The 25,914-nt window shown below is 46.7% G+C and overlaps 1 protein-coding gene across 5 annotated transcripts in view; it reads right to left on the bottom strand.

The window, feature by feature from the left end:
* The window catches only part of WDFY4 (WDFY family member 4), a 250,741-nt gene that overhangs the window by 208,440 nt on the left and 16,387 nt on the right, over positions 1–25,914 (bottom strand). For all 5 annotated transcript variants that reach the window (XM_037904402.2, XM_037904403.2, XM_043552372.1 and 2 more), the window contains exons 3-6: positions 21,102–21,370; positions 4,218–4,332; positions 3,461–3,564; positions 1,501–1,644 (exon numbers count right to left, since the gene is read on the bottom strand). In XM_037904402.2, coding sequence (XP_037760330.1) covers positions 1,501–1,644; positions 3,461–3,564; positions 4,218–4,332; positions 21,102–21,353 — 615 coding nt within the window. In that variant the 5' untranslated portion in view covers positions 21,354–21,370. The remainder of the gene's footprint in view (positions 1–1,500; positions 1,645–3,460; positions 3,565–4,217; positions 4,333–21,101; positions 21,371–25,914) is intronic.

Raw genomic sequence — 25,914 nt, 5'->3', positions numbered from 1 at the left:
TTATGTTGGCATTGGAAATCTCAGCCAATACACGTAGGGGGAAAATCAGCTGGGTAATTCAGTGTAACACAAAACTCTGGGCTAGCCTGTGCCAGCAACATACTACAGATACAATGAAGTACCACTCCAGAGGGAGCCTTTGGACTTCTCTTCTGGCCCATTGAGAAATTTTACTGCTCACACCCTTTAATCTGTCATGAAGGAGGGGTCCAAACTGTACTTATGGAAAATCCCTATTGAACTTGACAGTGATTAAACCAATAGGGCTCCATGGATATTACTCAAACTCTATAGAATCTGACAGACAGTGAGATCCTTTCTCTAGAGCTGTTAAGACAACATACAGAATGTCAGAGAACAATAGCCCTTGTTCTAGAATTCTATAGGATGGCTTAAAAATTCTATGGAAAGTTACCATTCTCTATTAAGTCCCATGGTCTTTTTCAAAAGGACTGAATAGGCTGTTCAGGAATCCTTGCTTCTTCCCTATACTCTCTTTCACCACCTTAGTGAGCTCAGGCAACCAATGATTCCTGGAGGTGTGATTTCCAGTCCTGGACTCCCACCAGATCAAAGCTACTCACATGCTACCCAACAGCTGTTGGATTTCATCCCCCCCTCAAATGCCTAGAATATGCTTCCCATGGGTTTCATGGTACAGCCATGCAGCCTTCTGAGTTCTGGGACAGCCAACAGTACACTTACATCACTGCAGTCAAAGGCAAACCTAAACGAGACTAAAACAGTGCCCTTTTTCAGGAAATGAGAGACAAGATAGGTGAGGTAATGTCTGTTATTGGACCAATTTCTTTTGGTGGATGAGACAGGGACAATCTCTAGTAGCTCAAAAGCTTGTCTCTGTCTCTTCCGCCAACAGAAGTTGGTCCAATTAAAGATATTACCTCACCTACCTTTTCTCTCTCATTTCCTAGGATCACCACAGCTACAACAACTCTGCAAACTTTTTTTTTTTTTTTTTTTTTTTTTTAAGGAAACTCATGCAACTTAACAAGCAGGCTCTGACACAGAGCTGCTCAGAACTTTTCATGCAGCACATTTCCCAAGGAGAAATGTGGCTTCAGCCAAAGCAACGTTTTTCTCAGGAATGGGTCAATTCTGATGAAAAACTTTGGATTTTCCTATGGGAAATGTCAGCATGAAGACTCGTTTTGAGCTGATACGTAGGAACACATTTTTCTTTCAACTTAAAAATGTCACATTCCTTTTAAAAAACAAAACAAACTGACATTTTAAGTCAAAATGTTGATTCAAAAGAAAAATGTTTGTTTCCAGCTGGTTCAAAATATAGGAAAACTGAAACTTTTGGACAGAAAAGTTTCAAGCTAGTATTGGAAAGAACAGCACAATCCAAGCATGTCTGGCTTAGCATGATAAACTGATTCTAACTCCATCCCAAAGTCTGAGTGAGCACCAGCATCCATTCCTCTTCCAGGGTCCCTGAGCACTCAAAACCAAGGAGCACTAGAGGGGATCCCTTACCTGAACAAACATCTCCTGAACTTGCTCGTCCTCCTCCCTTGTCTCTCCATCACTGGCTTTCCCCAAAGGAAAGGTGAAGAAAAGGTACAGGCACTGCATCAGAGCGACCGGGAGGCCGGATTTGATGATGTTCCACAGCGTCCCCTGAATACAGAAAACAATGTCACATACAATGACTATTCTACTTCTCCCTGAGTATCTATCCATTTACCCTGCGGCCTTGGGACTCCTGCATCCTATCCCTACTGTCACTCGAAAGTCCTAGACAGTGTGCAGCACAGTGACAAGGTCATGTAGCTGGGCAGTACCTGGTAGGGGGCAGCAGGCATCCTTACAGGACCTCCTACAGCCCACGTTCTGTGTTTATGGCTCCTCCGAGCCGAGATACCAGTGGTTCTCAAACTTTTGTACTGGTGACCCTTTTCACATAGCAAGCATCTGAGTGCGACCCCCCTTATAAATTAAAAACATTTTAAAAATATATTTAACACTATTATAAATGCTGAAGGCAAAGTGGGGTTTGGGGTGGAGGCTGACAGCTCGTGACCCCCCATGTAATAACCTCACGACCTCCTGAGGGGTCCCGACCCCCAGTTTGAGAACCCCTACTGTACAGACACCTGAAATGTCCTGCACTAGGAAGTCTGTAGTGGAGTCATGCCAGGGATCCAACCGTCAGTCTGACAGGCAGCTCATATCAGTGTCTGCCTCATCTTTAGCCACTGGGAACAGACTATAGCAACTGAGATCTGTGATGCTAAGCTGGGAGCAGCATGTATGCAGTTTAGCAAAGGGCTGTGATGACTGCATGTTTGCAGTCTGCTGAGTCATTGCACATACATTTTAGGAAGAGCTAGATTAAAAGTAACAGGCAACCTTTCCAAGAGACTTGACTTTTCTGGCACTAATGAATTAATTTCCTCCCTTCTCCAACAAGGCCTTGTACTAACTAATCAACCGCAGGAATGAGGACGTAACAGTGAGGCTGCTTTGGCTTACAGGGAAGTGATCAGAAACAAGCTAAATAGAGGAGGGGGTGGGTAGTGTACAAAGCTTAGAGACATCTTGTGCTAGATGAAATATCAAACTTTTAAACTCTATGAAGAGCACAAATCGCACTGCAACGATCACACTGTGCCTCTACCAATAAATCAGCCTAAAGGGCCTCTCTCAGTTACGTAGATAATGTTCTTGAATGGCTGTGTGTAAGATTTAGTTTCATATATTTGGATGAAAAGACACCTGTCTGTGCTGCATGGACATCAACTGTCACATAGCTCTTTTCATAGGAAACAGGGTTTGCAATGTTTCAGAGTGGCAGCCGTGTTAGTCTGTATTCGCAAAAAGAAAAGGAGGACTTGTGGCCCCTTAGAGACTAACACATTTATTTGAGCATAAGCTTTCGTGAGCTATAGCTCACTTCATTGGATGCAATGGAACCCTGGGCCAGATTTTCTCCCTCCCCTCTTGTTGTGCAGTGCTGCTGCTGCTGCCGCCATCCTCCACTCCAGAGGTGGCTGCATTCCAGTGCTGCTGTATGTAGACAGCTTGCAAAGTGCTTTAGGATTCTTCAGGGTGAAAGGGTGCAGATTCTAAGCATGTCAGCAGCAGATCACTAGTTCCCTGCTCAGGTCTCCCCTAGGTGTATAGCTTGGAATAATAAAGCAGGACTGAAGCCAATTCAGGGGAACTGAGCAAAAACAGCTGCCTGGCAGGTAGAGTGGGGCAGAACTCCCCTGTCTTCGCTGAAGGCTAGTTTGTAACCCACACTGGGCATCTTATCTTTGATTTTATGCTTGGAATAACGTTTTGATATAAACTCTGACATTAATGCTCAAGGATAAAGCCTTGGAGACAATACTCACGTACTGAAAACTGGGGGTTTTGTTATTGGAGCGGCTGCCTCACTCCTCTAGCTCCCAGGCCTTTACAGGGAGAAGGTGCTTTTGCTTTCTCTTACCGAGTCAATCTGTGAGAGGAGGTACACCGATCTCAGAAGCACGCAGCCATCTTCCTCTTCCCCTTTCAGCTGCAGCAACCGCGCCACGGCCAGCCGAGCGTCCTCTATCATAACAGTAGACTTCAATTCCATTAAGGAAGCTGACAGCATTGTACTGAGCAACTCTTAGGGCATTGGGTGAAACTAGCAAAGCTACATTAACTAAGGGCCTGACCCAAAGCCCACCGATGTCAGTGGAAGGACTTTAATAGGCTTTGGATGGGGCACCAAGTGAGCAGTTAGGTAATGCTAATTAGTTGGTTGGTGGAGTTTACAAACTCCCCTGGCAATGCCAACATAGTTCATAAGCTCTGCCAGCCAAATAGTTCCAGGAATTTACAATGGTCACCGGGAAAGCAATGCAAGGCTCATGATCTTTTGTTTTTATTTTTAAGAAAGAACAAACATTTAAGAAATGACATGTGAAGAGTTATTACAATGGTCCCCAGGTAGATCAAAAACCAGGGAATGCAGATGATTCAAAGCAAGTTAACTTGGCACAGTTGGAGCCAGGGCCACAGCTGGTGTAACTCTGTGATGCTCCATTGAAGTCAATGCCAGTTTAAACCAGCTGAAGATCCAGCTTAGTATTTTCTATTGTTGTTTCCCGGCCCTTCCTTAAATGCATAGCATAATACATTACAGCTGATGGTTAAATTTGGATCACAAAACACACAGGATTGAGCACATCCCAGGCCATGTGCCCTCTGGCTATTACCTGCAGGTTTGCCGTTTAGCTTCTTCTTGATTTCTTTGGTCAGAAGTTTGGAAACCTCACTTGCTAAAAACTGAACGTTGGGGAAAGAGACTATCCCGCCAGACTCTTCCCAGGCCTGAAATACAGAAAATGGGAGCAACTGTTTAGGTGTTGCTGATGCAGGATGTCTGTGTGGCTGGAGAAGCACTTGAGCCCAGTGGGCAGAGCTGAAATTGGCCAAACCAAAGGTTTTTAGCCAATCCCACCAGGATAATTCCTCAAGCAACATTTGCCAGACTCAAACTGCAGGAGTCTGAAGTTAGAAACAAGGTCCAAGAAGATACTTTGAATAATGTAAGGAACCGGTGATCATGTGCATACACCACTTCTCCCTACCAGATAGAACTGGAATTGCTTAACTATGTCTCATAGATCCTATACTGCTCACTGCCAATGGTATTTGTAATTGTGTTGAGTAGCACCCAAAATGCACTAGCCATTTTCCAAACACATAAGACACATTCCCTGCCCTGGGGAGCTTACATTTAGAACTGTTTGAAAAATTTTGAACAAAACATTTTCCTATTGGAAAATGGGATTTCAGTTAAGTCTTCCAAAAGAAGAGAGAGAGATTTTGGTGGAATTTTCCATCGAGAAAATCTAAATAAAACCTTTTTGGTCCGTCAAAGTCCTAGGCACCGTGTCAGCTCAGGCACAAACAAACCACAGAGGGATCCAGGACTACAACTCCCATGAGGCACTGCAGCAGGGCAGATTGACTCAGAGATAATGTTCACCCAAAACAAAATGTTTCAGGTTGACAGACTAAAATGTTTTGAGTCAAGGACATCAACATTTTGTTTGGATTGAAACCAGCAAAACTCAACATTTCCAGATCAAAAATTTTTTGGAAGGTTTCAACATTTCAACCCTGTCCCAATTTGGGATGAAAACAAATGCTGAAATATCAGAATTTCCTGCAGGATGGAAATGCCGTTTTTCAACCAGCTCTACTTACAGTCTACAAGGAAACAAAACAAAGGGTGGGGAAAGGGACAGGCCAACCATTCTCCTCTGGCTCATTAGGTAGTAGACTGTGCTTTTGGACTGGGAGCTTGAGTTCCAGGTCCCTTATGTCTATGAAGTTCAGAGGTCATAGTAGGCCAGCATAGCGGCAATTGAAATTCCTAGCTGGGTAGGGTTTAGCTACAATAATGTAAAACTAGAGGGGTACACGCTTCAATGCAGCTGAGCCACATGCCCTGCTGGGCCCTCACCCCCAGTGTGGACAGTTCCCTCACTCACCACTCTCGTCAGAAAATTTTACTGGAAGTCAGGCTTTTCCAGTTTTCCCAAGTCTCACCAAAATCAGTAGGGTTCTTCCCACTGATGCCTAGAACTTACCACTTCACACTGGAACCCGTGCAGGATATCATCAAACAACTACAACCCATAGTCAATGGGGACCCCATTCTGAAAGAAATCTTTCCTGAACCCCCTCTTCTGGCCTTCAAACAACCCCCCAACCTCACCAAGCTCCTCATCAGAAGCAAGCTCCCAACACAACAACTCAAAGCGGCACCAGAATCTGCCAGAACAACAGATGCAAAACCTGCAGACTTATCTCTAGTGCTACAATGACCAACATCAACCACAACATGCCTTTCAAGAGATCCATGGGTCCTACACATGCACGTGGTGTATCTCATCCTGTGCACTAAATGCCCCAACAACAACTATGTGGGTGAAACCAGACAATCACTATGTTCTCGAATGAACTCACACAGGAAAGAGACAAAAACACCACATCACCTGTGGGTGAACACTTACTACTGCATCATTCAAAACCTTGTTTGCTTCAGGTTCTGGTTTTTTAGTAGCCAGAGCCTCACAGTGTATCTTGCAATGCGTGAATTTAACATAGGGAGCAATGCCGAGTACTTTCCCTATGAAGCCCTTCGTGGGACCCACCATCACAGCTCCACCATCAGTACACATGCCAATGCAATTAGACCTTGACAGGCCATGTGCTCTGAAGAATTCATTCACAAGACTGAAGATGTCTTCTCCCATAGTTTGCCCGTCAATTCATTTGCAGAACGGCATATCTTTCAGAATTTCCTCCTCATAGCAATACCTAACACACACAATGAACTGAGCCAAATTCCCCAATATCAATGCTCTCACCAAGTTGTTTGGCAAACTTTGTTTAACTCTAGTCAAAAGTTTCAATTTGATAGCTTCAGAAAGTTAATTGATCCACTAGTTCACTGTATCCCATAACAAAGGAATAGTTTTCAAAGTTTCACCATATCTATCTTCATGCACAATTTGACACATCTTTACCGCAGCTGGTAATACTAATACGTCACCAATGGTATGCAGCTTCATCCACTTAGCAATCAAATATGCTACTTCCAGGGATGCTTTTGGAGCTTTTAATGGCAACTCACTTGTTTTTTCATCATGTCTCTTTGACCGCTCAATAATTTAGCATGGCTTTTGAAAAAAATTATCTTATTTGCATGTTCAGAATGTTTCGTAATTGTAGGGGGGAGGATGTAAGCAGGGTATGAATGAATTCTCCCCTAACAGCTAGCTGGGAAAGGGAGAGACTTCAGGAGCAAACTGTATTTACATGAACCCACCTACTCTGCATAGATATCCATCAGATGTCGCTCAAAGTGATCAAGTGGCTGGTGCTTGGTTACAAATCACTTTAATATTGAATGCAGGGGTAGTGAAATGCTGTTATCGATGTTGTTGTCTTTATTGTATGAATAAAGGGGAGCAGAACTGCGCTTAACCTGTCCCAAATGAGGGGGTCACCCTCATCTGAAAGGACCTCTTTAAGCCAGGGGCTCGAATGCCAGAGCCATGTGAAAGTACAAGGGCTGGACAGAGGTATCCCAACCAGGAGATGTGGACTCTCCCTAAGGGTCCCACATCTGGTTTAACCTGTTCCTCCCCATTGCTCAACAATCAAGCTATATAGGCTCCATTAGGAGTGTGACAGGTGTCGGTCAGTCCTCCGAGCCCCTACGGGCGATGGAGAGCAATGGTCTCCGTGGCAGGCCTCGGCCCCACCTCCCGGGCGTTGGGGAATTAGCAGGGAGGTGCGCCGGCAAGAGTCAGTAGCGCGCCCCTCGGGCCGGGGGGCGCCGGCAAGAGTCAGTAGCGCGCCCCTCGGGCCGGGGGGCGCCGGCAAGAGTCAGTAGCGCGCCCCTCGGGCCGGGGGGCGCCGGCAAGAGTCAGTAGCGCGCCCCTCGGGCCGGGGGGCGCCGGCAAGAGTCAGTAGCGCGCCCCTCGGGCCGGGGGGCGCCGGCAAGAGTCAGTAGCGCGCCCCTCGGGCCGGGGGGCGCCGGCAAGAGTCAGTAGCGCGCCCCTCGGGCCGGGGGGCGCCAGGGTAGGGGAACGCAGGCCCACCCAACTCCACTGCGTTCCAGCCCAGGGCCCTGACAGTGGCGGGAGGCGAAGGTCCCGCCGCTGGGTCAGTGGGCGAATCCGCACCCGCTGACCAAACACACCCACCACACCATGTAGTTGGGCCCCTGGGCTACTTCCTACCCGGTCTCTCTCAGGCGGGTCGCTCCGGTCCCTCCATCTCCTCCGGGTAATCCTCTGCGGGCAGCTCCGGAACCTCCATCTCCTCCGGGTAATCCGCTGCGGGCAGCCCCGGTTCCTCCGGATAATCCGCTGCGGGCAGCCCCGGTTCCTCCGGGTATTCAGCGGCCGGCAGCCCTGGTTGCCACAGGCCTTCCCCCCGGTAAGGCTCCTCCTTGCCCAGGGGTTCGCCTGGGTCAGCAGCAGGATTGCGAGGGAGCAGCCGGCAGCCTGTGTCTGTCTCCCTCCCTGGTGCTCTCCTCACTGGGCAGAGGGCCCCGCCCTTTGTACTTCCTGTCCCACCCTTCCCCTTCCGGGGATTGGCAGAAGCTTGGCCTGGCCCCGCCCACTCAGGCCCAGAGGGTGGCTCCTTACCCTCTGGTTCGGAGGGGAGCCACCCTGGCTCCCTACAAGGAGTCTTTTTGTTATTTTAAGTGCTTAAAAGAGTTGACAATCACTTGTGGTGGGACAGCATCTCTGCCCAGCCTCAGAGCTGAAAATCACTAAGAGGTGGGTGGAATTTCAAGGGTCTGACCTGCAGAGGTCACAGCAGAGATGCAGGTGGCAGAAGGTGACCAGTGAGTGGAAAAGTGGCTAGCAGGGCAGCCGGCAAAGAGGAACCATAGCTGGCAGGGCAGCCATCTACAGCAAGTGCTTAGATAGCAGAGCAAGCACAGTGCCTTCTTCTCCAAGTGGGAGGTGAACGCATACAGCTGCACCTCTGAACTCTGGGTCCTCACTGACCAAGGACAACCACTGTGAGTGCGGTCTGGTGAGGGAGCAGAGAGGGGCACAGTAAAGGAACTTTTCGTTGTAAAACTCAAGAACATGAGGCAGAAGACACTGCCCCACACACACTGGAGTGGGTGTCCTGCTCACAGTTTTATGTTTATGAATCCTGCTTGTGGCATTTCCCCTAATTATGGTCTGGTGACTTCCCTTCTCTCGTTAAAAGTTTCTTTTCTACATTCAGACTCTGTACTTGCGAGTGGGGAAGTATTTCCTCTCAGAGGAGCCCGGGGAGGGGTGTAATTTTCCCAGGTTACTGGGTGGGGGCTCAAGCCTGTTCTGTATTTTACTGTTGAAGAGGAACCCCTAGATATTGAACCCAGCCCTGGTTGCTGCCGGCTCCACCTGGCAGAAGCATCACAATCATAATGTATCATCTGTGCTTTGACAGTTTAATGCTGTCATTTGCTAATAACTCAAAACGCAAAACACATAGCTGTCATTGCTCATGCTTGACAAGAGTCCATGAGAATCCCAGTTTTATATATTTATCTTGATATTTTCTTAAGTTAAAAATTAAGGTTCTTTAATATAACTTTTCACAGCAGACTCACTAGCGCTGAGACTTGTTGAAGGTTCACATACAAGTTCAGCTGCATTACCCTCCATATCAGCGGGTTGTTGGTTTTTTGTTTGTTTGTTTTTAACTTTTATTGGAGTAACGTTAGTATCTGATGAGGAATCAGAAACACTGCAACATTTGCTATTACCATCCACAACCAACTTAACCATTTTGTTTGAAAAAGATCAAACTAACCTTTAGGAATACGTACATAAACCATGCAGTCGATACTGACTATCCCTAGAGTCTTTGCTTGGCACTTTTTATGGCACCAAAATCTGTGCATTGCTGTAGAGCCCTGTGTGGGAATACATTTTAAATCCTGCTCTGCAAAGAACATTGCCCCGGCCAGCAGTCGCCGCTCTCCAGCCACCCGGGTCTGAAGGCAGTGCCGCCACCAGCAGCACTGCAGAAGTAAGGGTGGCAAGATGGCGCTAGTAAGTCTGCTGTGAAAAGTGATATTAACAACATTTCTTTGTGCCCTCCCACAGAGAGCCTCTTGCGCCCCCCGTTTGCATACCACTGCCTTAGAATGTGTGCTAACTACTTATGCTAAAACTATCTGTTCGATCTCGTACTTATCTGTGACACTCTGGTTACCTTTCCCACACCGGAAGAAGAGCCCCTGTGTAGCTCAAAAGCTTGTCTCTCTCACCAACAGAAGTTGGTCCAATAAAAGATATTACCTCCCCCACCCTTGTCTCTCTAGAACGTTCCCTGGAATTTTGGAACTGATCGGATGCGGTTTTCAAGAGAGTTATCACATTACAGACAGACAGAGAAATGCCACTGAGTTGAGCACAGGGCCTTATTTCACTCAGCTGACAAACTGATTCTTTGGTACAACTTAAATCTGACTAAAGGAAATATTTCAACACTTCAGAAATCAACTAATGACAAGAGACACTTACAGCCCAGGGTCTGCAACCACTCCACAAAGCATGGCAAGCACCTCTGAGCCAGTGTATTCTCTCACATTTACAGATGCGGGGGTGAGCGAGGAAAAGACACACCACAGAGAATACATAACCTGCCCAAGGCTGGACAGTGAGTTCGTGGCACAGCTGGCAACAAAACCCAGAAGCCTTGATCTCCCATTCCCTGGTCTGGTTGTTAGATAGTGTGGCTTAGTGAACAGAGCACTGGAGTAGGACTCAGAAAACCTGGGTTCTATTTCCAGGCCTGCTGGGTCACCATAGGCAAATCGCTGTGCCTCAATTTTCCCATCGGTACAATGGAGCGAAGGATACCAGGTATTATTATTAAATCTTTTTTTCATCAAAATTGTGGAGGGAAGAAGTGCCATTTTGAGGGCTTCTTTATTTATTAAATTTTATCCTTTCTAAATGGCTGTTTAATGGCTGGTTTTCCATTGAGCTGACCGAGTAGATCATTTACCATTTTTATTCACATAACAGGTTTCCTAACTGGGTCTTACAGAACTGTTTCTTCTCCAGAGCGTCAAAAACAATCAGGACTAAAGCCTTTGCACCAAACCAATGGCTCTGGGGCAGATGGTGCTACTTTCACTCACAATAAATAGTACCCCACCCTGACCTATTATTTAACATTTCTATTGCAATAGTGACCAGCAGCCAGGTGTGATGAAGTGGGAATGTTCTTAATGTTTTCTCTGAATACTGTGTGGGTGCCTCAGTTTCCCCTATACATTTATTAAGTATCTATGTGGTAGGCTAAGGGTTTGTGATTGTTGCAGAGCCCTAGAGGGCCAGTGTGATGCTGTCTGCACAGAGAATGGCCAACACCCTGTCTCCTGGCAACTGATGGCCTGGGCCCCTCCCCAAGGTGCCAACAGAAGGTGTTGGAGAACAAAGAGATCAGGTGGCCTCCTGGCCTGGGAAACAGACAAAGGCCAGAGGAGGGGCTGGAGGGGGCTTCGGTTTGGAGCTGGCTGGGGAAACGGAGGGAGGCCCAGCACTGGGGGCTGGGTTTCCTACCCCCCAAGATGGACCTGACTGAGGGGTCCTGTTTTCTGTACCTACAAGCTCTGTTTTGGACTGTATTCCTGTCGTCTAATAAACCTTCTGTTTTACTGGCTGGCTGAGAGTCATGGTGAATCTCAGGAAGTAGAGGGTACAGGGCCCTGACTCCCCCACACTCCATGACACCAGGTTGGGGCCCCATTGTGCTAGCTGTACAAACATATAGTGCATGCCCCAAAGAGTTTACAGTCTAAAAAATAAGACCTAAGGGCTTCATGATACAAACAAGTGAATGAGACAAGGTAACAAAAATACCAGGACATCTGCAATTCCTATCCAGTTAGGAGCAGACATTGCAAACTCCTATGCAATATGAGCAAGCGTATGGCAATCTGCCTCTGTTTCCTAGGTCCCAGTCTTTATCTGCAGTGTAACCCACTGACTGCAAAGCCATTGTTTTCACCAAACAGAGGTTCTCTGAGCACAGAGCTTCAGCATACCTGCAAGTGAAATGTGCAGAAGGCAATGCAGAGGGACAGTCCAGGATTCTCCTCCTGCTTCACTGGAAGAGAAATTCCTCCGTATCTAAGTACATTATAAGTTGTACTGACTTTGTACATCCTTGCTACAAATGAGCAGAGAGTGTGATTGCATTGTGCCCCTACCAATTCAATTTTTAACCCAATCAATAATATATATATAAAATGTGTGTGTGTATATAAGTGTCAAGCCAACTTAAAATAATGTTTTTGTAACTGAGAACCTGTGTTGTAGATATTTGGTCATATACTGCTTCACCACTGCCCTTGCATGTGACACAGGGGTTTGTAGTGGTGGGGATCAAGTTGGGCAAATGGAACTGCAAGAAATCCATGGGGGCCCTTACTGAGATCCAATGAAGTGAGCTGTAGCTCACGAAAGCTTATGCTCAAATAAATTGGTTAGTCTCTAAGGTGCCACAAGTACTCCTTTTCTTTTTGTGAATACAGGCTAACACGGCTGTTACTCTGAAACCTGAGATGTAATGGTTGTCTCTATGCTGCGTACCCTTGCCACTTCAGGGTGAAACAGGAATAGATCTCCAATCTTCCTGCTCTGAAAGCACAAGCCCCTACCACTTAGGAGAAGACTCACTAGCCACTAGCAGAATAGGGCCCAGGACACAAAGCTGTGCAGTTCCATTTGGATCCAGCAATGGTACACCCACAGCTTCATCATAACACAGTACTAGTGCAAAAACCTTGCTGAAAGGCCACCATGCTCCCAATGTATACTCCAAGAGAGGAGTTGGATTCAATGGCTAAACATGGGCCACTCTCCCAACTCTGGATATTCTGTCTCCCCAGACCCAGTGGTGAGCAGGTGTCATGCCCAAATTGCTCCCAGACTTGAAGGTCAAACCGACTCCCCTCCTTTACTGGTAACTCATATAACAAACCTCAGCCTGAGCTCTCTCGCCAACCCAGAATATTCCTCAGGCTTCTTTCCTAGGACACCTCCCTGTCTCTGTGGGCATCTGCCATGCCCAGCTCTCCGATCTTGCTAGTGCAAACAAGCTGCACCTGCCTCAGTGAGTCAACAAAATGCACTCGGCGGTTTTACACAGGGTTCTAACTCTGCTAACAAGGTAGTTCAACAGAGGAGCCTTGGTTTCCTATGCAAGATCATAGACCTTGTCACACTTCCATTGGGGAGGACTTAATGTTCCTCTGGAGCACCAGCTCCAGCCCAGTGCTGGACGGCAGGATAGGAGATCTTGGCTGGATCAAAGGCCAACCGTATAATAAATCAATAACTCCAATGCTCTCAATAGCATGAAGAGCCACAGGAGAAGCTGTGGGGGTCGCGCTGCCCTGCCCTGGGTGTGAGTCACATGCACAATGTTCCCACTAACCCCGTCAGACAGTGGGCCCGGATGACTCATGGAGCCCTTGTGCTCCGCCTGTGAAGCAACCGTCCCCTCCTCCTGCCTACAGCCGCGAGAAACAGAACCAAAACTCTGCTTAAGTGCAAAGGTTCCAAATGTGTAATGGCCATGGAGTGATGCACAGAGGAAGGGAAAAGCAAAGAGGGGGAGGAAGGTACTGCAAAGGGCAGTCATCTTAATTAGAACGAGGAACTGGGGCTTACAAGCCCCCAGGCCACCTCCCGTGGCTGAAAATCTTACAACATACACAAACTGAGCTAGGATTTTGGTCCCCAAGTACAGGCCAGGGAGGGAGGGAGGATTTCACAAGAAAGGAGAAAAAGACCACATGGTAAAAATCCTGATTCTCTTTAGAGTTAAAGGGCTCAATTCTCTGTGATGCAAATCTGCAGAGTTCTAGGTCATCTGGCCCAGAATGCTCACATTGTGCAAAGTTCTGCTGATTCATCCCAGGGAACTGGGAAAACCCTTCACTGAAAACACTGTAATGAACCTATGGCCCAAGGAGTTCATGGCTCCCTCTCTGGATTGCAGCGTAGCCATTCAAAGTTCTTAGGAATTTAAAGTTCACTATCAGTGGGCAGTAGTGAGTTCTGGGAATTCACTTTCCATCCTAGGTCATACTAGGATGTGTGTGAAAAGCAAAAGCACAAGGGGTGTTAATATGTCCAAGGAGACCTTGTTTATAAATGCGACTGTCTCTGCACTTCTGTGCGTGCATCATGGGGAAGAGAAACCCTTCCTCCTAGGTGTGCTAAAGATCATTTTTTTCTTCATAGTGGTCGATAAAAAAAAAACATGACTTCCTGCCTTTCTGCATAGCTCTAAATCCTTAGATTTCTAGCTTTGGGTGGACACTCAAAAGAACTTCTGCAACAGCAAGCTGGATGTCTAACATCCTCAATCCTTTGAAAGTTTCACTCCAAAAAAAATCCCTTCCATAGAAGTAATACTGAATAGCAAAGAAGATTTTCTGAAGCTACTATATATAGTCACTACTGGCTAACTCCAGTTTATTTCTTGTTGATTGATTGGGCTGTGAACTCCTGAATAAGGCTGTGTGAAATACTGGCAACTTGATACTTTTTGGGGTCCCTTCCAGGCCTACATTGCTCTGATTGCTTGGTGTCTGAAGCTTTTGTGTTTCATTGCAACTTTGTGTTTTTCCTCCCTATCAGTCACAAGAAACTTTCAATGTTTTGCTCCAAAATAGCATCAGTTTGGAGTAACTGTTTTTACACATGGAAGTGAGTCCATCGTGGGTGAAACCCTCAGGGTTTAAAATTCTGGATTTTAAAATTTCCTTGAGACAAATCCAACTTTGCATTGAAGTGTTGGGGAAAAAAAATTTTCACTACTGCTGAGACACTGCCTAAACCGTCCTGGGATGGCCTAAAGGGACCCGTGAGGGAGCTTTTACAGAACAATTTCACTTCCACAGGTCTCTGGTGGTAGAATCAGGACTCCCCTCCCCACAGAACCCATGAGGAATTACACTTGCTGACCAGGGGCCAGATCGCAACTGCCCCGTGTGGCCCCTTATTGCCAGCTAGGCTGGTGTACTAGGACCGGAGGATAAGCAAGTACCCCACAACCTCCCCTAGGGAATATCCTTGGTCCACTCCTAGAGCCAGCTCCACGAGCTCTGTGCTGCCAGCATTCTGGGATGGGGACGGGGCTGGAGGGGAGGGGGGTGGATCAAGCCAGGAGGCAGAATGGCGGGACATGAACCCCAGTGATTTCTACACCCTTACGGTAGCCCAGAGGGACCACTTCAGAGGTCAGGGATGCCCTAACCCATGCCAGGGCCAAACCAGTCCCCGGTCCCTAAGAGTAGGGGTTGCACAACCAGCTTTTAGGGCCCAATCCTCTAAATTTACTACCACGAGGAGTCTCGTGAAACGACAGAGCCTCCTCGTCCTCGCAGGGGACAGGGTGATGTGGGTGCCTGGGTGGGATTGGGCCCTTGCCTTCTAGAGAAGAGCAGCTGCCTCTCCCTGTCCTCTCCACTCTGCTGCCTCAAAAACCTGCCTTTAGGGGTATGTCTACACTGCAGTCATGAGGTGCAATTGCAGCCAGTGTAGACATACCCACGCGAGCGTTAATCTAGCTAGCTTAGGGGCCAGAGAAGCAAAGCCAAAGCAGCTTCACTTCTGATTTCTTTCCCTTCCAACAGAGATGGTTTCTCCTTCCCTTAACAAGCCTTGATTCCTGGGTGTGTGCCAGCCCAGGCCAGATACTGACTGGGGGCTGTGGCTGGCCAAGCCTACCTAAGGAGTGGGCATCCCCTAATTCAATCGGAGCGCAAAGGGGGAACCCAGAGAGAAGCGCACCTAGCGAAGGGAGAACAGAAACTCAGAGTAAGGTTGCGCCCTCTGCAAGGGTTGTGTGTCACTGTTGCACTGTTCCAGGCAATGCATGGGGAGGGGAGCGCAGCATGGCACAGTGCAACAGTGTTTAAAAAGCACATGGGCCCTGTTGACAGAAACCGGCCAACCTGATAAGCACCTGAGTCAAAGTAGAGTGTCTTTTAAAGGTCAAGGCTGAAATTCTGGCCCCCTGGAAGTCAGTCAGAATTTTGCCATTGACTCAGAGGGGAAAGGGTTTCCCCCGACACATACAGAGTCTGTTCAATGCTTGTAGGCAGGAGGAGGCAGGTTCCTGAACTTGGGACAGTCAGACTTGTATGTGAACAAATCCCCAGGGGAAGGAGAAAGTGGCAGCTGAGTGAGGCTTTCACTTTTCACCTGATAGAACATTAACCAGGCCTTTGTGCTACAGAAACACACAGGCACAGTGGGGGAAGCTGCAGGTTTAAAACACTCAGGCTCACCAGCAGCAAATCTTCAAGTTGCAACGGGACCGGACAGGCCGTTGGCTGGTTAAGCAGTACAAAAAAGGAGTGATGGATGAACACAAAGTGTTTGCTCATTCATTCATTGGGTCAGATCATTCATGGCTTCTGAGAGTTCAGACGGCTGCCGTTTTACTGGTGAAATATCAGCCAAACCTGAAAGAGTCAGGGATTTTACCACAAGCAACTATTTCTCTGAAAACATGGACTAGAAAGGATGTTACTGATTAGCTGTCATGGGCCATGTTGTACCTGACAGGCACAGGCCTGAGTTAGGGAATGGGCAGAACTGGAGGTGGGGGAGCTTAGGTGTGGATTTCACAGTCCTTCCCGGAGCACAGAATCAGAGCAATGCAGGGCTGGAAGGGACCCAAAAAGTCATCAAGGCCAGGCCCCTTCGCAGAGGCAGGGCCAAATAAACCTGGACCATCTCTGACAGGTGTTGTCCAGCCTGTTCTTAACAGCCTCCAATGAAGGGGATTCCACAATTTCTTTGGTAGCCTGTTCCAGAGCTCAACTACCCTTACAGTTAGAAAGTTTCTCCTAATATCTAACCTAAAACTCCCTTGCTGCAGATGAAGCCCATTACTTGTTGTCCTAACTTCAGTGGACAAGGAGAACCATTGATCACCATCCTCTTTATAACAGCCCTTAACATGTTTGAAAACTTATCAGGTCCCCCCTCAGTCTTCTTTTCTTGGGACTAAATACGGCCAATTTTTTTAACCTCTCTCTGCATGTTCGGTTTTCTAAACCTTTTATCATTTGTGTCGCTCTCCTCTGGACTCTCCGATTTGTCCACATCTTTCCTAAAATGTGGCACCCAGAACTGGACACAGCACTCCAGTGGGGACCCCACCAATGCTGAGTAAAACAGGACAATTACCTCCCATGTCTTACATACAGCACTCCTGTTAATACAGTGGTTCTCAAACTTTTGTACTGGTGACCCTTTTCACATAGCAAGCCTCTGAGTGCGACCCCCCCCTTATTAATTAAAACCACTTTTTAATATATTTAACACCATTGTAAATGCTGGAGGCAAAGAGGGGTTTAGGCTGACAGCTCGCAACCCCCCCCCCCCCGTAATAACCTCATGACCCCGCGGGGTCCCAACCCCCAGTTTGAGAACCCCTGTGTTAGTACATCCCAGAGTGATATTAGCCTTTTTTGTAGCTGCATCACATTGTTGACTCACATTTCATTTTTGATGCACTAGACCCCCCAGATCCACCTAACCAGTTATTCCCCATTTTGTAGTTGTGCATTTGATTTTTCCTTCCTATGTGAAGTACTTTGCACTTGTCTTTATTGAATTTCAGTTCATTGATTTCAGATCAATTCTCTAATTTGTCAAGGTGGTTTTGAATTCCAATCCTGTCCTCCAAAGTGCTTGCAACCCCTCCCAACTTGGTGTCATCTGCGAATTTTATAAACAAATTCCCCACTCCATTATCCAAATGGATTAACAAAACTATTTAATAGTACTGGACCCAGGACCAACCCCTGAGGGACCCCATTACATACACCCTCCCAGTTTGACAATAAACCATCGATAACTACTGTTTGAATATGCAATAAGAAAAGGAGTACTTGTGGCACCTTAGAGACGAACAAATTTATTTGAGCATAAGCTTTTGTGAGCTAAAGCTCTCTTCATCAGATGCATTCAGTGGAAAATACAGTGGGGAGATTTATATACATAGAGAACACGAAACAATGGGTGTTACCATACACACTGTAACGAGAGTGATCACTTAAGATGAGCTATTACCAGCAGGAGAGCGGGGGGAGGGGAGGGAAGAAAACCTTTTGAAGTGATAATCAAGATGACCCATTTCCAGCAGTTGACAAGAATGTCTGAGGAACAGTGGGGGGGGGGGGATAAACATGGGGAGATAATTTTACTTTGTGTAATGACCCATCCACTCCCAGTCTCTATTCAAGCCTAAGTTAATTGTATCCAGTTTGCAAATTAATTCCAATTCAGCAGTCTCTCCTTGGAGTCTGTTTTTGAAGGTTTTTTGTTGAAGAATTGCAACTTTTAGGTCTATAATCGCGTGACCAGAGAGATTGAAAGTGTTCTCCAATTGGTTTTTGAATGTTATAATTCTTGATGTCTGATTTGTGTCCATTTATTCTTTTATGTAGACACTGTCCAGTTTGACCAATGGACATGGCAGAGGGGCATTGCTGGCACATGATGGCATATATCACATTGGTAGATGTACAGGTGAACGAGCCTCTGATAGTGTGGCTGATGTGATTAGGCCCTATGATGGTGTCCCCTAAATAGATATGTGGACACAGTTGGCAACGGGCTTTGTTGCAAGGATAGGTTTCTGGGTTAGTGGTTCTGTTGTGTGGTGTGTGGTTGCTGGTGAGTATTTGCTTCAGGTTGGGGGCTGTCTGTAAGCAAGGACTGGCCCGTCTCCCAAGATCTATGAGAGTGATGGGTCGTCCTTCAGGATAGGTTGTAGATCCTTGATGATGCGTTGGAGAGGTTTGCTGAAGGTGAAGGGGGCTGAAGGTGATGGCTAGTGGCGTTCTGTTATTTTCTTTGTTGGGCCTATCCTGTAGTAGGTGACTTCTGGGAACTCTTCTGGCTCTGTCAATCTGTTTCTTCACTTCAACAGGTGGGTATTGTAGTTGTAAGAATGCTTGATAGAGATCTTGTCAGTGTTTGTCTCTGTCTGAGGGGTTGGAGCAAATGTGGTTGTATCGTAGAGCTTGGCTTTAGACAATGGATCGTGTGGTGTGGTCTGGGTGAAAGCTGGAGGCATGTAGGTAGGAATAGCGGTCAGTAGGTTTCTGGTATAGGGTGGTGTTTATGTGACCATCGCTTATTAGCACCATAATGCCCAGGAAGTGGATCTCTTGTGTGGTCTGGTCCAGGCTGAGGTTGATGGTGGGATGGGTTTTCTCCCCCCACCCCTTTCTCCTGCTGGTAATAGCTCATCTTAAGTGATCAGTCTCCTTACAGTGTGTATGGTAACACCTATCGTTTCATGTTCTCTATGTATATAAATCTCCCCACTGTATTTTCCACTGAATGCATCCGATGAAGTGAGCTTTAGCTCACGAAAGCTTATGTTCAAATAAATTTGTTAGTCTCTAAGGTACCACAAGTACTCCTGTTCTTTTTGCGAATACAAACTAACACGGCTGGTACTCTGAAACCTGTTTGAATACGGTCTCTCAATCATCTGTGCACCCACCTTACAGCAATTTCATCTATACCACATTTCCCTGAGAATGTCACGTGGGATTGTGTCAAAAGCCTTAATAAAAAATGAAGATATATCACATCTACTGCTTCCCCCCCTTCCACTGGGCCAGGAACTGCATCAAACAGGAAGTTAGGTTGGTTTAACACAATTTTTTCTTGGAAAATCCATGCTGGCTATTCCTTATAACCTTATCCCCCAGATTGTTTAATAATTTGTCCCAGTATCTTTCCAGGTATCAATGGTAGGCTGACTAGTCTATAATTCACATGTCCTCTTTTTAAAGACAGGCACTATGTTTGCCCTTCTCTGGTCTTCTATGACCTCACCCATCCTCCCGGAGTTATTGAAGATCAGTTACTCAGAAGTAATCTGTCACCATTCAACTTTTTAGTGGAGAATGAAACAAATGAGGCACTAAACACCACAGCCTTCTTGATGTCATAAGTTATAAGCTCTCCTTCCTTTTCTCTTGCTCCCAATGTATTTAAAGAGCCTCTTTTTATTGCCTTTTATGTCCCTTGCCAGGTGTAATTGAATTTGTGCCTCCCAGCACATATGGTGCACTATGCTCCCACTCCTTGCCTTTTCCCAACTCCTTTGGGGCCATTTGGCCCCCGGGGGTGCAATTTGCATACAGCAATCTGTGCAGCTATGTAAAAGCTATGAACAGTCCAGACCTCTGGTTCCTGCCTCCCCACACTCCTATTGCGAAACACTGCCCTGACTAGTTGGGGAGCAGAAACAGTGACTTTGGTGACTAATCACTCACACAGCATGAATAGCAAAAACTTGCCCCCAAAATGGATTGCCATCAAAACCAAGACTCTTTTGCAAGAAAATGTCATTGTGGGAGGCGGTGCCTGAAATCTGGATCTAAAATGTTCTGACCCATCGCTACTTGGATCTTCAATAGCAGAGTGTGACTGTTACATGCTGAGATTTGCAGCTAGATTGAGTTTGAAGCCACAGCATCATTTATGCAGCCATAACGTATTTGAAACTAGGAACAATTTTCTGTCCATCCCACTAGATTCTATTGCCGTGTCTACTGCTGTAAGAGCAGAGCTCCTTTCACCACTTTGGGTACATATTTGCCCCTGTCAAACAAAAGCAGCACTCCAGGTTTCAATCAACAGCAGGGGATGCGGGAGATGGTGGGTGTAGCCCCTCTGGAAGCAGCAATCACTGGGTTTTGTCCTGAAAGCCTCTTGCAAATGGGAGCTCTGGGGGAAGGATCTGTAGGAAGTGGCAGTATGGTCTAGTGGTTAGAGCACTTGATTGGGACTCAGGAAATCAAGGGTCTATTCCTACTTCTGCCAATGGCCTCCTGGGTGACCCTGGGCAAGTCACATCACCTCTCTGTACCTCATTTTCCCCCTCTGTAAAATGGCTTAGAGCACAAAGTACATATTGCAACAGACACATGGACTATCAACAGCATGATTGTTACAGTTAACTGGCTTTCGTGCAGAAGTGTGCCCTTTGCTTCCTTTGTAAAGCACCTTGAGATCTACCAATGAACAGGGCTGTGTAAGAGCTAGGTATTATTATTCCAAGAATTGATCTGGACATCATTTACTCTGTGCTCTCTGTCCATCAGGTTGCATAAACCAAACAGTTTGCCCATCCCAGCCTAACCTGTACCCAGACCTGATCCGCATCCCTTCTTAACAAGGGGCACCGCTGGTGTAACCCTTCCCATGCCATACCAATTCCATTCCCGCTTTGAAACATGCTCAGCCACTGGCAGATCCTTTGCTTCCATCTGCCCAGTCCCCCAAACTGCAGCTCTCCAATGTAATCACACACACTGCAGGGGCTGTTAGAAGGGTGGCTGAAAGACAAAAGCACCCCACAAAGGAGCTACAGAACAGACCCTGTAGCATACAGGGCATACCCCCACCCACAGTGTAAATGACGACCACGCTAGGTGCAGGGCAAGAGAGAATTAGGGGTAAAGCCTCTAGCCAGGCCACTAAGACAGCAGAAGAGCAAACCTTTAGGAAGAGGGGAAGGAAGCCCAGCAGCCTCCTCTGCTGCTCTTCTGGGATGAGGTAGGGAGACGCCTGCTCGTACTCCAGAAACTCCTTGGCTAGGGTCTCCCACAGGAGAGCAGGGCACTGGTGCTGCCTCTCCCCGCTGGCCTCAGGCAGCGCCGGGGCTTCCACATCACTGTCAGGTCCCGGCTCCTGCCCTGTCTTGTCCAGAAAATCCCCCTGCTGCTTTGGGAGCTCTTCTACTGGGTCCATGTCGTGGCCAAACAGACCTGAGTTTAAAAACAAGGGTTATTTTTACGGTTGCCAACCCTCCAGGATTATCCTGAAGTCTCCAGGAATTAAAGATTATGTTATGCAATGAAACCTCCAGGAATATGTCCAACCAAAATTGTCAACCTTAATTATTTTCTTGAAGAATTTTCCATGAAGAGCTGATTGATTGCTCTTTGCACAGGGGAAACAACCAGACTGAATCTCAGTGGCTTTCTTTTCAGACTAAGGGCAGCCACCAGAATAAACTCTACAGAAGAGAGAGCACATGGTGTGGGTCTCACTTGTAACATGCTGCACTTGCTGTCTCACCAAATGGCAGTTGCAGCCCATTAAAGGTGCAATACCCAGAAACAGTCTCAACACTCAGAAGCTGCTGAGTAACAGAACCCTGTCGTTAGTTAGTTAAGTCTTTCCCAGTCAGAAAGGCTAATCAGCCCCCAAGCTCCACAGTTATTTTTCTTGGTCTTCTCTTAATCCCTTTCACTTTGTGCACATCTGTTGGGTGTCAGTATGCTCCAAAAGGGATGCAGTATTTATATGCAGTCACACAGGACTCATGTAGAGAGGCCTCCCTGCTCCAAGACACGATCTCACTGGTCACAAATCACCAAATCACATGGGATGAAGTCCTGGCCCCACTGAAGTCAACGGTAAAATTCCGATAGACTTCAGTTGGGGCCAGGGTTTCACTCAGTGCCTCTTTTTTGCTGCCATATCCCCCTGTGAGCTCAGATGTAACTTTCTGTCCACTGTCACCCCTAAGTCTTACTGCTTCCCACATCCTTCCTGGCCATTTGGGCTCGATCCTGCAGGATGCGGCGTGCTCTGGCCGGCAAAGCACATAAGCATGTCAGTGGGACTGCTCACGTGCTTAAAGTCAAGTGCCTGCTTCAGTGCGTTGCTGGATGGGGTTGTCCTCCTCGGAGCTGCCATGTGTAATGAGATGATTGGCACAGCTTTGCATATAACCCTAACGAAGCGGGGGATTGATCACTGGTGACTGGAGCAGCTCCCCTATTCTGTGCCCCTCTTCCCCCCACTCAGTCACAGCCTGCCCCCCTTTTTCTGTGCTTCCCTGCCTCAGTTCCCCTCCAGCCTCTTCCTCCTCATTCAGCCCAGTTTCATCTGCCCCCCCCCTCGTCCACCTCACTCCTTGTCTATTCCATTTGCCATCATCACCACTTCCTCCTCCGGGCAGGTTCCACACTGGCAGCCACTTAACACCATGCAGCACGGCTGCCTCTAGTGGCCACCAGGTGCAACTGCAGCTCAGCCAACCACACGCAATTCAGGCTGGGCCGGGGGAATGCATGATACCAGGCTGTCCTGTCTCTGCCTTGAAAGGTGGCATCGGGGGAAATCAGGGACCTGCAGACTGCTGAAGACAGCAGGGTCTGGTTACCGCTTTCTACCATCTCTCCTTGCAATCGTTTGTTACATATAAGCTCTCTACTCATTGCTGAGAGCAACCCTCACAAGCGCAACATGCGAATGCTATGGAACTCGCATAGGCTTTACCTGTTGGACAGAGACAATTGATAGAGCACTAGGTTAGGACTCAAGAGACCTGGGTTCTAGCCCTGGCTCTGCTGCTGGCCTGCTAGATAAGGTTGGGCAAGTCACATCCCCACTCTGTGCCCCAGTTTCCCCATTTGTAATATGGGGATAAAGATGCTGACCTGCTTTGTAAAACACTCGGATATCTATGGATTACAAGTGAGGGATTATTACTAGAGGGTGGCACGCTTCGAATGTACAGCTCTGCCCACACAGGCAACAGTCAGAACCTTGCCACCACTAGAGCCAGCTGATGCCCATGCAGGCCAGAGTCGGGGAGAGGGACCCACTGACGGGGGAACTGGCCAAAGTAGGGGAGTGAGTCTGCCAGTAGCCTCAATTTAAGCCCACAGGGTGCCCTTTTGGTGCTGCAGGCAGGGGAAGCTCTATGGTGCCCTAAACTTATTCTCTCCCTGAAGTCACTGCCTTGTCCCTATATCCAGAGAGTCTGCTCCCTGCCATGGGCCCCTGCGAGGTCACCGCCTCACTCCTGTATCCGGAGTCATAACACTTAGATTAGAGGAAATCAGGTTTTTCCAATTCTTACCCACATCAATAAGATTCTGCCCGCTGACACCTAGATCATTCCCTGGAATTTTGGAATTGATCAGATACATTTTTCAAAAAACTACCATGAGACAGACAGAGAAATGCCATGGAGTTGAATGTAAGAGCTCACTTCACTTGCCAAATTTATTAATACATGAACTAACATGAGAGCGGAACCTTTAGTACAACAGTACACTCCACACACAAGTAATATATAAAAAAACAATGGCATACTTCCTATGCATATGAAATACAAGTTTTTCTACATGGGCTGCTTACTCTTGATTCCAGATAGTTAATAAAAATTTTAAAGGCAGTATAGCCAACCCAAGCAGTCAAAATTCATGGCCCCGCAAAATCATGAGCTTGGCTTAAAAATCATTAGATTTTAAGAAAATACTAAATTTGACATTCTTTCTATTTTCTACCTGCTGCTTTCTGAGCCTCGTCACATTTCCAAGCTTTTCTCACCAACAATGAGGGCTAGAATTTTTATTTATTTATTTTTTTAATGAAAGTTGAGATTTTCATATATTCACATGGCTCTCAGAGCTGGGGCTTCAACTAAAAACACCAAATATCATGAGATTCGCAATAAAATCATGAAAATTGGCAATGCTGTAATCACTTTCAAGATAAAAAATAGAACTAAATGAAAACTGGAAAAATTTCCATGAGAAATTACAATATTTCAGCATTTGTTTTTATCCCAATTTGGGACAAAAAGTCAAAATATCAAAAAGTGTAATGTAACAAAGTTCTGAAAATTTGTGGTTCAGAAACATCAGAAGATTTCATTTCAATAGTTCCAAATACAGGAAACATTTTGGCATTTCTGAATCAACATATTTTATTTCGGTTTGTGAACCAAACTGAAACACTTACTTTCAGGTTGGCTGGATATTAATCTGTTTCCCCCTGCGGTGCCCTGGTGCCTTATGGGAGTTGTAGTTTGAGTGGCTCATGCCCCCATTCTTCTTTATGGGCTATGCTTCCCAGCCAAACATCTCCCGTAATGCACCACATCAGTTCAACCAGAGAGAAGACCACAGTGCGCCCTGGGAGATGTAGTGCAACCACGGAGCCCAAACTCTAAAGGAGAATATGGGACATGAGGCACATAGAAGATTAATGGTGAATTGACTCAAAATGAAATAGTCAACATCAATATGTTGGGGGATGATATGAAATAGTTTATTTTGATTTTCCCCAACAGAAAACATTTCTGCTGGAAAATTTCAATTTGTTCTCCTGAAACTGTACTTTCTGTTGAAAAAATATTTTGAGGGAAAATCCCCAGCCATCTCTACTAAACATACCTTAAATTCCCTCACCACAGCCAGATTAAACTGTTAAAGCTTCATGCTCATTTGCTCTCCAGCACGTATGCTGCTTGTTTACTATTGGCACTTTGCCCAGCTTGGGCACTGAAACCAGCCTGGTCAGTTTCAGTCCCTGGTTCTCACGCAGTAGCCCAGGGCTCCAGTGATGGGGATATTTTTGCCATTTCATGGCTGTTCAGTGGCCCATGTGGAACAAATCGGTGGTCACAGCACTAGTCAATACTCTTTGCTAGCAGTCACAGCAGGAAGGTAAGGGGGAAATGGACATGGAGACAGAACTATGAGGTTAGTTCTGTACCTTCAAGTCAGGGCTGTAGGCAGGGCACCAAAGGGGAAGCTTGCTCCATCACTGTGGATAATCAGGAGACGTCTGTCTCCAAAGGCTGTTGATCTGGCACTTGTCACCAGCATCCAGTTTTTTAAAAAAATAAGTAATTAATGAAGACAACACCATGCCATGGGCAGAATGTGTGCAACGACAGCACTGCAGAAGATAGACAGGAAGACCATGTGCCCCATGACTGAGCGGGCGAAGCATTGGTCATGCTTTATTTTTGGCTTTGGTAAAACGACATTGCTTGGCCTCAGCCCACTTCTGAGCTGTGTATTGCCTCAGAAGAGTCTGGACTTTCCTAAGGGGGCTAATGAAAAGCGTGTTCAGAGCCAGTCGTTGTCAAAGAGGCAACAAGTCTGAAGGGCATCCCTTCTTCATAACGGTAGTCTCACCACCTTGGTGGTGGCACTTCAAAAGTAAAGCCAGTTATCACCACCAGGGAGAACACCGGATTTAGGTATTTTTCCGCCTCTATGGCTGGATCCAGCAAATGCTTATTCAGGTTAGTAACACAGTATAGTCCGATGGAACTCAGCAGGATTACTTGCATCAGTAAAGACCAGAGATGATCCAATGACAATAATAAGACTATCTTTTATATGGAACTTTTCATCAGTAGACATCAAAGCACTTTACAATGGAGGTCAGGATCATTATCCCCATTTTCTAAATGGAGTAACTGAGGCACAGAGAGGTCAAGTGACATACCTAAGGTTCCCCAGCAGGCCAGTGGCAGATCCAGAAATATATAAAATTA

Source organism: Chelonia mydas, chromosome 7 (assembly GCF_015237465.2).
Source record: "Chelonia mydas isolate rCheMyd1 chromosome 7, rCheMyd1.pri.v2, whole genome shotgun sequence".
NCBI lineage: Eukaryota > Metazoa > Chordata > Testudines > Cheloniidae > Chelonia > Chelonia mydas.
This window is presented reverse-complemented; position numbering and strand designations above follow the sequence as displayed.